The sequence below is a fragment of the Muscardinus avellanarius genome (assembly GCF_963383645.1).
Source record: "Muscardinus avellanarius genome assembly, chromosome: 12".
Taxonomy (NCBI): Eukaryota; Metazoa; Chordata; class Mammalia; order Rodentia; family Gliridae; genus Muscardinus; species Muscardinus avellanarius.
In genome coordinates this window covers 84849671-84862413 of record NC_137798.1, presented here as the reverse complement: position 1 = coordinate 84862413, position 12743 = coordinate 84849671, and the positions used below count along the sequence as shown (strand labels likewise).

Below are 12743 nucleotides of genomic sequence, written 5' to 3'. Positions count from 1 at the left end.
AATATATATATATGTTGGCTAAAGCTACCAGCACTCCTAAATCTATAAGTTGTGGCCTATATTAAGACATATTATTTTGGTAAATCTTTATACACATGAAAAAAATAGGTCATTTAAAATACACAGCAGTTTAAAGTGCATACATGCAGCAGAAAGACTCATAAATGTTGCGTAGAAGGAACAAAATATTAAATCCTTTAAATGGACCTTGAAAAAAAAAACTTTACAAACTTCAGCACCTACAGCTTTCTACTCAAAGTGGCAAAATAAAAGTACTTCTGTCCTAAGATCACATCACAAAAATAAGCATATGACAAAACACACACTGATTTATATGTGACAAAAGTAGCAGGCAGCTAAAACTCCAAGTTACAGAGACTGAAGAGTGGCAAAATATCTTGGAACAGATGTTTTGCAACCCAAGTGCCTGCCCTGGAATAGCGATGGAAGCAAAACAGCGTTGTGCAGAAGGCGCATGGATTGAGGGAACAAGTACTAGTGCTTTAGGAGGTGGAAGAAATGGGTACCTTGAAAGCATCTATAACAAAAAAGACCCTTTCGGTGTCTTTCCCTGTACCTAAGCCCCGCGGGAGACAAGAATTCTAGGCTCTGGAACCATTGCATCTACGAATCCTTGTTTTGCAGATTCCAGGCAAAGAACAGCATCTCTCTAGAGGGAGATAGGAAGTTTCAGACAGGAAGGAAACTGAATGTCTCTTCAGAAAAAATTACTTACAAATTTAACATTCAGACTCCCCCTCAGCAATAAAAAACAACTGACCACCATATTAGCCTACAGTATAATTATTGAATCCTCAGTATAGATTCACTTTTGATTATTAGGATTGTGGTATGTATTGGTAAATAACAGACAGTGAAATCATATGGCATAATAAAAACAGGTTGCCATCCCTTGCACACGTGATCCAACATGGCGAACAGCTTTCTTCTATCTTACAATAGTGCCTCTGGAGAAAATGGCCTCCCAAGTCCTCATGGCAGGAATTGGCGTAAAAGAGGGAACACACAGATTCTTAACTGGCTCAGTGCAGCAGCAACTCACTTGGAGGCCATTGTTCAGGACAGTTCATGTGGTAGATGTCAGAGAACACGTGGGCCATTGGGTCCACTGACTTCTCTACAGCTCTGCAAGTCTTGGTTCTTGCAGGAAACTTCACTTTCACTTTTTTCCTTTGTGTCATCTATAGGGCTTGTTGTTCATTGCATTGAACAATCAAAATTCATTTTAAGTTTAAAAGCTAACACCTGTTTGCCTTCTTAATATGTCCCAGCATTGTTAGAGGACTAAGAATTCAGAGATGCATGTAATATACATATTACACCTTCTCTGGTCTCGAGGTTAATCTCCCACTTGCTTTCTTATTTCACATTGGCTTTGAAATGATTTCCAGATCATTCTCTCTTAATGCTTATATTGGTGCATGTAACAAGATTATCCAATCAAAGACCGTATAATAAGTTATTGATTTATATTCAATAGGATCTTATGTTCCCATCACTAATGTCTAATTTCAAATATTACTCCTGCCTTTTTAGAGCTTCTCCCCATTTCCCTTTTAACTAAAATGATTGTTGAGAATTCTTTTTTTTTCCTTCATAATAGCAACACTGCAGGTCTCTAATATGCCCTATAGATAAGTAACTGCAAATTTATTTATTTCTCAGTATTACCTTGTGGTTTATTTCTGATGTTCAACAAAGCAGATTTGTAAATTAATATGAATGTGAGAAGCTCTATAGAAAGTTTCATAGCACAGCAATGGAAAGCAATTATCCAGGAAAAGATCCTTATATCCAAGTCATTCTTGCAGATACATGTCATAGGATTTTTTAAAAAAATTTATTGGTGCATTGTAGTCATACATATTAATGGGCTACAAGATGGTAAAAGCATACATGCACACATCACTCATTTAGCCCTTCCCCAATTCCCACTGCATTCCCTCCCTCTCCTTCCTGCTCATGTTTAGCTTAGTGATTGACTTTGATATGATTATGAATGTATGTCATATCACTGTCAATTCTCTTCCCTCCTTTTATCCCTCTTAGTTAGGTCACCTTATTTGCTCATCTATGGTAGCATATGCTTTTAGAAAGAAAATGTTTTTTTCTTATTTAAGAAAATATATCTCAGAAATGCACTGCTATTATATCTGTCCTTATTGGCCTATATAATCTGACTTATTTGACATCTATGGTTTGATCTGCTTCATCTACTTTTATATCTCATGTTTAGTATTTAGATTCTCAGAGTAATAATCATTTTTTATAATGTTTGGTTTCCTTATGTTTTCATCTTCAGAGTACACGAGTGGCCTTGGACCATCTGGAGTCTGTGCCTGAGAAACTGAGCCTACTAGAAGATTTCAAAGACTTCAGAGTGAGAAGGAATTGGCTTGTCTCTTTCAGTATTTTTATCTGAGTGAGAACATGACATCTTCCTGATGTGCAAAGAAAACTGGAGGAAGGGAAGGACTGAAAACATTGGGAATTTTTTTTGTGTGGTACTGGGGAACCAACCCAGGAGCATTCTCTCTGTGAGCTACACCCCAGCCCTATTTTTCATTCTTTATTTTGAAACAGGCTATTACTAAGTTGCGGAGGTCCTCACTTAAGTAACTGAGGCTGGCGGTGTACCTGCGATCCTCCTGGCTCAGCCTTCCAAGTACTGGTATTACAAGCATGTGCCACCATGCCTGGCTCATTGGGGACTTTTAACACTCCCTCTTTCCAGAATTTATTGACATTTGTGAAGTTTGGACTAAAAATAATGAAACTTTGGATTAGCAGGTTTTAGAAAAATAGAAAACCTTTCCCTACTCCCAAAAGTTCACTTGTCCCCTTAAAACTATAATAATTTAGAAAAACTTGATAACCAAAAGGAGTTAAGGCATGATGTTGACAATTGGTAACTTTTTTGATTGGAAACTTTTATTTGTGGATTTTTTTCCCCAAATTGCCAGGCTAAGACACTATTTGTTTAGAAGTATGATAATTTACAGATTATCCCTCTACTCTGATACATGAATTTAAATCCACATAGCTTTAGATTTCATATCTATGAAGAAGAGTACAAAGACCTAAGTTCTATTCCAGCTCGTGCACCATACTAAATCACTTAATGTCTCAAGGAAAGTTTCCTTGTCCATAAAATGGGGGACTTGAACAATATTACCTCTGTGCTTCCTATACTCACACTGGCAGTCCTAGTATATAAATGAAAATATATTTCACAAATACATGTCTTGGTTATTCTGGAGTCTCTGACTCTAGTAAGGGCATAGAGCACATCCTGTTTTAATAGGCTTGACTTTGTTGTTGAAATGTAGCAATGTCCTCCCGATCTCTCTCTCTATATATATTATTACCTTATTTTTTGAAAAAACGGGTTTAGTTCAATATAGCACATTTAAATATCACATATCTGATAAAATAGGAAGGGACTAGCACTGGATTCCAACGCAAGCTGCCAAAAATTTCTTAGCTCTGGGAAAATTCTTAACTTTCAGGGGCTTTAGTTTTTGGTTCTTATCAAAATGAGATCTTTGGAATTCTAGCATACCTTCCACCTAGAAAATCAATAAGCTTAAGGTTTTTTGGAACTGTTTAAGGTGCTAAATGATATTTTTTACATACCAAAATAATACTAAATAATTGCCATGCTAAATAATTAGCTATCGCACCTGTTTACCATGTTCCTTCTTCCTTCAAAAAACGAAGGAAAATAAAGTGGAAAAAGGGTGCTGAGAATTTGTGTGGAGTGTTTGTTTGTTTGTTTTCTTTGTTTCTTGTGGTACTGGGGATTGATCCTAGAATATTCTAACTCCAAGCTACTACACTCTCAGCCCATTTTTTTGTTTTGTTTTGTTTTTGTTTTTGAAACAGTCTAATTAGGTTGCTGAGAGTCTTGGTATGCTATTCAGACTGTCCTTGAGTCTGCAATCTTCCTGTGTCCTCCTCCTAAGTATTGGGATTACAGGGGTGTACCTCCACACCCAGCTGAATTTTTTCTTTCTCAACTTCTTTAGTACCTGGATTTTTTATGCTTTGAAGTTTTATGAGATGTCTTTAAGTTTAAAACTCTCAGTGATATAATGCTTAAATGATACAATGTTATTTAAGGATAAATAAATAAAGGGCATTAGTTTTAAAGTTAGCATTTTTAAAAAAAAACAAGGAGGATATTTTGGTCCCAAGCACTAATTCAGAAGACAATACCAACATTTATAATTGGTGTAGTGTCGTTCATTACCATCTTGGAACAACTCATTTTCACTTAGACTTTTTTCTTTCAAATAATGGATGCCAGGCATTTCAGACTGGCATGGGGACAAGTGTTTTAAAAAATTAGTAAGCTGGGTACACTGACACACATCTCTATTTGGGAAGCCAAACAGGAGAACTTCAGGTTCAAGGCCAGCTTCAGTGACCTAGCAAAGCTCTCAGCAAGTTAGTGAGGTCCTATTTCAAAATAAAAATATCTAAGGGTGTACCTCAGAGGTAGAGTGCCCCTGGGTTAAATCCCAAGTTAAAAATAAAGTTAATAAACACGTGGGACCAACTTTTTTATTGTTTGTTTTTGTATTTTTTTTTGTCTGATATTTTGGTTGTGTCTACAGTGAACATTTTCTTCTTTTACCTTGGGGACCTACTCTTCTCTGTATGTCTCTCTAATACCTGTAATTTTTGTTATCTACATGTTTTTATTTTCTTACTCCAATTTCAAGAGATGGTTTTCCTTTCTTCCACCAATTGAGACCATTTATTGTTTTTGTAGGATTCCTGCGGTTCCTCCGAGAGAATTGATGGAAGATATTCTAAATACAGAGTTCGCAGAGATTCTCTTCCACAGCGCAGAGAGGACACCAAGTACAGAGTCAAAGGCTTCAAAGTAATGTTCTTTCTATGTATGCGTTTTTAGTTTGCGAGCATTATCTGTTGAAGCCTGCAACCTCTTGAGCAGCCCCTGCATTGTTTCTCTCATAAGTGGAAGGACATTTGTAAAAGAAAAGATTTTCCTTGATATATGAAATAGATTTTCAATTCAATGGGAGTAGAGAATAAAACTCCAAAGATTGTTCTAATAACACTTCATCTGGGAAAAGCCTAAGTCTGTGGCATCCTTACCCAGTATGATATTCCTCTCTAGGAACTGATGCTATTTAGGAAATACTAAGGCAGGAAACCTTGGTGTAAATCTGGTCTTCTGTGGATGCTTGTCCTCCTCTAGGAGAAAGTTCAGCTGCTATCAGCCCTGAAGTCCCCCATGGGTCTAGCAATACACAGTGCACTGTCCACGATAGTCCTGGCATTTCCATTCAAGTATATGAAAGCCATGCTAATTCTTTAACTTAGAATGTGTAAGATTGGAGGCACACATAGGAGACTGGGAAGACTTGACCACGTTGACAAAAAGCATACCATTCCCTAGGCCTGCCCAGTCTCCATCTGGAATGGATGGCTAAACCCAGTGCTTATCTTAGAGTACTTTCTCAACCTCAGTAGTATGACATTTTGGTCCAGATAATTCTTTGTTGTAGAAGCTGGCCATGAATCCTAGGATTTTTGGCAACATACAGAGAGTCTACTCATTAGATGCTAAAAGCATCCCCATCCCAAGGGGTGACATCCCAAAATGTCTCCAGATATTGCTAGGTGTTTGCTCTCTGGAGGACATGATCGCCCCACATCAGGAAGCAAGAACACCGACCTAGAGAGAATCCGTCTAGATTCAAATGTGCACTCCAGACAATTATAGGGGGAGAAGCTAAGGGCTCTCTGGCTTTTTCATATTCATTCAAACTTTAATATTTAAGAATATTCAGTATATTCACGTATTACATCCAAATATAATTATTTCTAAGAAACTCCCTCTCTCCTCTGACTATAATTGGATAGAATGCTCAGTGGGCACTAAGGCAGTGTTCATTTCTATAAGTCTTCCTTAGCATGCTTAAACTTAGCACTATGCTTCCTCCATCCCAAACAAAACTTAACACAATTGTGCCAATTTACTGATATCTTTACTGTGAAAGTGGACTTCTAAGGACTTTGGTCCTTTTGACCTTTGTTTTCTATAGACTGTGGTGGTGACCTTGTCATCTCCTATTGCAGTTTCTTAGTTCCCTAAATCATCTTCCAGCATTCCCATTAGATCCCACACGCTCAATCATTTCTCCTTAAATACATATGTAAGGTTTAGGCAATAAGAACAAATGAAACTAATTATTGAGCATATATTAAAACCAATTATCTGAAGTCACCCTTTTCTAGGTATCCCATGCCTCTGTGTCTATTATCATATTTAATTCTCATAGTGACCTACCAGGTTGGCATCTTTATTTTTCCTCTTTTTACTATTGAGAATAGCCAAGGGTACAGAGTAATTAAATGGTTGAATCGGTATTAAAACCTAAATCTACCTGGCATCAGTAATCTGTGTCTTTGACCACTTGCTAGTAGAGGATATATTTAGACCTCATATTCTTTAAATTTTCATGAGGTCACCAAATGTGAGTCTGTATTTTTAATATGTAAAAGTTAACTCTCTCCAAAAATGCATCAATGTAATACATACCTATTAGTTCAACAGAGGCCTAGATGCAAATGAAATATTATTCCCCAATACAGCTAGATTTGGTATCAGGTGAATCAGTGCTATCTCCTGGCACCCAAATTGCTATAAGTCAGTGCAATTTCCATAACAGCATATGGCAAAGCTATGAATGTTTAACATGTTCAGCAAGTAATCTCATTGCAGTTCTGTTTAAAATTACATTTGCAGCTGAAAACGAAATCAGGCCTGGTTCATAAGAGAGGCCAACACTTGGCAAAATGAGAAACAAGTTTTAAAAATTTGCAAATAGGTAATACAAGAATAAAATAGAAGCACAGAGCGAGCTAGGCATGGTGGTGCACATCTGTGATCCCAGTACTTCAGAGGCTGAGACAGGAGGATCACAAGTGCAAGGACAATCTCAGCAATGTTGTGAGACCCTCAGCAACATACCAAGACCCTGTTTCAAAAACAAACGAACAAACAAAAAGGCCTTGATTATAGCTCAGAGTTAGAATGCCCATGGAGTCAGTCCTTAGTAACACACACACACACACACACACACACACACACACACACACACAGCATACTTATGGTGGTATTGCTCTACATTAATACTAATTATTAATTCTAAAACTTTTTTCCATTCAGTGATGTATATATAACTATTATGGACAAATTCAGCAAATACCTGATGTAAAATATTTAGTTCAGTAATCCAATGCAAAAGTCAAGGGAATATCACATTTTTTGTAGTCATTGGAGAGGAAATGTGAGTGTTACCCATTGTAGATACAAGTGGTCATTTGCTCATGTCTTTTATGAAGTAAGTTATCTTAAGAGAATAAGAGGGGAAGTGGCTACAGAAGGGACATGTGCTTAGGTAGGTCATATAACAACCATTTCTTGACTCCATGGATAATCAGAAGAACTACCCCTGATTAATTATTGGCATGCTGGAAAAAATGCTGCAAATAGGGCAATCAAGACTCTAGGAAGAAAGAAGGTGTCCCATTCACTGAGACATCAGTTTTCGATGACTGTATTTCAGCAGCTAATTTAAGTTTTCCTACATTTTGTTAGAATACGGTTCAAAGAAATGGCACATCACAGGGACTTGAGTTCAGTGGTTCTGCTAAAAATGCATGTGGTTTCAGAAAAGTAGTTAGTATGGGATTCTGTTTAATTCAATACACACATCACAGTTATCGTGTGCCACCTACTAGGGTCAGGGCTGGGTGGCAGGCATAGACAGATGCAGAAAACTTGATCTTCAAGGGGGAATAGTTACTTGATCATCTTAATTCTAATAGGTAATTCCTGCACATTTGTTCTAGAATGCAGGTCAGTAAACTGCCTCTGAATCAAATCTTGCCTGCCATCTCCTTTTATATATAAAGTTTTATTGAAATATAGACACACTCACTTATTCACACATTGTCTGTGTCTGCCTCTGAATTTAATTATAGGATCGTGTAGTGGCAAAAGAAACTGTATGGCCCCAAAAGCCTAAAATATTTACAATCTGGCCCTCTATAGAAAAATTTGTCAACTCTTGACCTAGAAAGGATAAATTGGCAAGATATCCTTTATTTCTTTACACATTATATAAAATATTTTCTTTTTAAATTTACCAATCAAATAAATACTGCCCAAGCTCTTTGGAAAGTCATAATGCTTATCCACCCATTCAGCATACATTTATAGAGGGCCATCTGTGTGCCTAGAACATTCGAGGCATTGCAAGACTTACATCTGTGAACCTTTTGGACTTCAATTCTAATTGGAAGATATTCATGTTTGTTGTTATTTTTCTGAAGGTAATATTCAACAAACATTTATTGGGTTTCTACTAATATACAAAGTACTATGCTTGGGGGGTTCAAGACAATGGCTTAATAAGAAAAAAACAATGCCAAATCTTAGCAAATTAAAACCTTTACACAAACAATGAAAGTGCAAAGGTAAAAGGAATAAATGCAAGAAAGGGAAGCCAGGCGTGGTGACGCACACTTGTAATCCCAGCACTTGAGAGGCTGAGACAGGAGGATCGCGGTTCGTGGACAGCCTCAGCTACTTAGTGAGGCTCTCTGCAACTCAGACCTTGTTTCAAAATAAAGAATAAAAAATAGGGCTGGGGGTGTAGCTCTGAGGTAGAATGCCCCTGGGTTCCATCCCAGTACTGAAAAACAAAGAAAAAGGAAAAGGAAAAGGAAAAGAAAGGAAGGAAGGAAAGGAAGAAAGGAAGAAAGAAAGAGAAAAGCAGCCCCAGTAAACCTCCTTGGGAGTTTGGTGGAAAGAAAGATACTGAAGAGTCTTTTGAAAAGAGGCTTGTAATGACAAGGTGCAGGGAAGTGTTTTCCTGCTCCTCCTGGTTTGGAAGAGGGTCTTCAGTAGCATTTCACTTGCAGAACTCTGACTGTATTGCTGTTGACAGAAAAATAACTAGCAGTAGCAGAATCATGTTTGCAGCTGGTTTCTCTCGTGTCGTTTCTGTTGCAAGAAAGCATGGAACCATCCAGCATGACCACACCACTGGAGAGAAGGGTTAGCAGGAAGTGGAAAGTTAGGTTTTCTTTCAGTCCAAGGCCAGGGTTGACCTCATACTGTTTACTCCCATGGCAATCACCAGAGCAGAACTGATCAGATTTCTAGAAACCTGTTGAGATTCTGAGCAGTGCACAATGTACACAATTGTCAGAGTATAACATAATTTTAAAATGCAATGATATACTACTATACTAAGCTGACCAAGGTAATTGTACAAAGCCTGATCTCAAAGTTTATATTTAGAATTCAGTTCAAAGCTGGATCTAACACATCTTCACTGATTCTCCGTAGATTACAGAAGGAGTTCATGGCCTCTTTTCTGTCTACCCTAATTGAGTTTCTGTAGGACATACAGTCATCTTGCTGTCCCAGATGTTTCAAATAGAACAGAATGTTCAAAACTCAGCCAGTAACACAGCATTGCTAATCTGAATTCACGGAGGAGCATGGTTTTTGTTTTTGTTTTTCTCCAAGAAATCCACATTTGTTACCTTTACCCACACTAAATATATGGTTTTAATTAACGATGGAATTTTTTAGCAAAATCACCAAACACATAATTTCTCTCCCTGAAAGGAAAAAATCATGGTTTTTAACTTGTAGTTGAAGATTTGGTATGCAACTATTTTCTAAAGAAGCAAATGTTTTACAGGATAGGAGGAGGTAGGTGAGGAAGCGTTGATTATGGTTTCAGTAGTGTTTATTAAGGCAGAGCTTGCCAAAGCCTTTTGTGATATTTATTCGATGTAAGTGTGTGTGTGATATAAGTATATATTTTGCCCCTGGAAGTCATTTCTCCCTCATTAAATCTCTCTGTGATTTGTTTATGCCTTGCTCATAGCAATTAATGGCTTTTAGCACTTTCTCTCTCTCAAGCCAGCTATTTCTTACTTAAATCTTCTGCAACAGTGGCTTCTAAAACATGGAATGCATGACTCCTGGTGCAACTCAAGATTTCAGGCTATGCATAAACATTTTTATTTTCATAACTATACAAATATATCACAGGTATATTATTCATGTAACTTGACAGATACTGCTTGAGAATAGTAGTAGTAGCAGGGATGGGTTTGAAGGAGCTTTAACCCTGCCCTACCCTAATTATCTCATTTATAGCAACCCTTCTCCACGCTTTGGTAAGAAATTATATTTAAACTGTCAGGCAAATATATCTCTGTTCTTCCCTCAGTACCAAACAATTTTGTCATTCTTTCCCCCTCTCTTAAATAGAGATTGAAAGTACAAGGTAAATTTTTATAAATGCATGAAAGAAAACAATAGCATAAGTAAATACTGAAGCTTAGGAAATGCTTTTTTTTTTTTTTTTACCAGATTTTGCCCACATTTGAGAGCAGACACTGTCTGCCTCCTCATCTCAGATTCTAGAATACATAATGAGCATACAATACATGTAAAACAGGTGACTTTTTATTTTTCTAGCTTGTCTTTTTGAAAGTCTAACAATTTTTAAAAATTTTTCCACTAATGCTTAGATGACACTTCCAAATGTTTTAGGCAACCAAATCATGCTGAAATCTAAGTAGCTTTTTTATTCTTTTGAAGTGATCAAGACTACCCTGCTGCCATCATAGTTAACCAGTTGATTTCATTTTGCTCTTAAACAAAAGATTGCTAATTGAACTGGGATTTTTTTTTCTTTGTCATAAAGTCTGAAAATAGTAATGGATCCGAAGTGCGTATCTGGAATCAGCATAGTACTTAGTTAAGCACATTAATTTTTAATCTACTAAAGCCCCATCCTATCAAACCCAGATCCTTTAACAAGTCACACAATATTTTACTCAACAAGGACACTTAGAAAGAAAGACTGTGAAGAAATACACATATAGAGGGTATTTTTAATATTAGCTGCAAAACTTAAGGTCAGAAAGCACAAGGAATACCTGTTAAATTTATTACTTTTTAACAGACATGAAGTAATATATTCACCCAACCAATCATCATTTAAAAAAAAATACTCACATTAAAAAACAAGCATTGATTCCAGGGAGGTCAGCACCATTAGAACATCTAGTGTTTCTATCTTTATCTAATCCAGTGGCATAATCTTTTGAGTATTCTTGTTAGTGACAAATTTTTATCTGCTATGAGTAGATATGGCTTCTGAAAATAAGTTTATGTGGAGCCATGCCTGAGGTAGACATAAAAATAAAAATGGAATGAAATATTTTTTACCAGACATTTGCTAGAAATATAAATTTTGATAGACTAAAACACCAATTAGTAAGGATAAATGTATTAATAACTGTTGGAAATACTACTCTACTCAAAGAGCTTCAAATGACCTGACCTAGCACAGTATTTTCATGAGTCTGTTAATCTGGAGGATAAGTGTTACTTTTGTTCAAAGTAGTATTGAATCCATTTGGATTTCCTACAGTAAGAAATGGTTTGCATAGTTGTGACTTCTGGCTGTGCAGTGGTCTGTCCAGACTGATCAGGATGATAAAACATTTGTGTTGAGAAGACTTAGAGCTGATCTGATCCAGCCCCTTAATTTTTCACAAGGAGAAACAGGATTTGACAGTAGCCGTCCCCTATGTCCCAACTTACACAAGAACAAACTTGACTTTTTGCACTTAGTTCAAGAAACAATCATATATGACGATTATTGAGCTTTAGTCCAGGTGGCGCTGGTCTAAATTGTAGAGTACCTGGATGGGTGAATGGAAAGATGGGTACATGGAGGTAATCAATGCTTTATTCTCCTGGAGGTTACAACCTACAATAGCAGGCCTGCAGATGGAGTATGAAGGGCAGGCTTTGAGGAAACCAGCTGCCAAAATTCAACTGTCATGTAGGAAGAAAATTTACTGAGGAAAAGGCTAAGCTTTCTTGAGTACCAACTGAATACTGGGAATTCAGAGCAGAAATGCAGAGATGGTGCATTGTTTGATGAGAGACAAATTCCAGAAATCATTTCTGCCACAGATTCAGAAATGCATACATGTTTTTTCTTTCTCTCCAGGGAAGTGTTGGATAAATTAAAATTTAAAAATTAAATGTATCATTTATCTTCCAAACTTTGAACTTACAGTATTCCTAAGAGAAAATACTTGGTCGGCATCATTAAATATTAATCATTAGATATCAGTTTAGCAATGAAATTTAGTCAAGTTGGAATAGCTTTTAAGAAGCCAGTTACAATGTGAGTTATGAAAGAGAAGTGGAAGGAGCCCAGGGAAAATATTAGAAAACGCAAGTCCCTTCATCCCATGGAATTTTTTTCAGAGAATTCTGGCTAACTAACTTGTTGAGACCTAAGACAGTAATAAAAAAAAAAAGGCCCTGTGCTAAGGATATGAGAATTAGTAAGAAGCAAAAGCTGAGATTAATAAATTTGCAGAGAATTATCCTTTATTTCTTAAATTTTTGAACCAACAATAGGTAAGAATTAAAAAGAAATGCTTATTAATGATCACCTTCCAAAATTTACTTACATAGAAATTCCATAGACTGAATTCCAATGTAGAATTGTAGATTATGAAATATATTCTTTCAGTTTAATTTTTGTGGTTCTATTTTAAGGTAATATGGGTGATTCTGACAGTTTTTCAAAGATGTGAAATGTTAGAATTCAAAGATATAATCAAGC

General features: G+C 36.5%; 1 protein-coding gene across 2 annotated transcripts in view; it reads left to right on the top strand.

The window, feature by feature from the left end:
- The window catches only part of CEP128 (centrosomal protein 128), a gene marked incomplete at both ends in the record, with an annotated part of 425269 nt that overhangs the window by 393023 nt on the left and 19503 nt on the right, over positions 1–12743 (top strand). For both annotated transcript variants that reach the window (XM_080707841.1, XM_080707842.1), the window contains 2 exons: positions 2324–2401; positions 4799–4912. In XM_080707841.1, coding sequence (XP_080563967.1) covers positions 2324–2401; positions 4799–4912 — 192 coding nt within the window. The remainder of the gene's footprint in view (positions 1–2323; positions 2402–4798; positions 4913–12743) is intronic.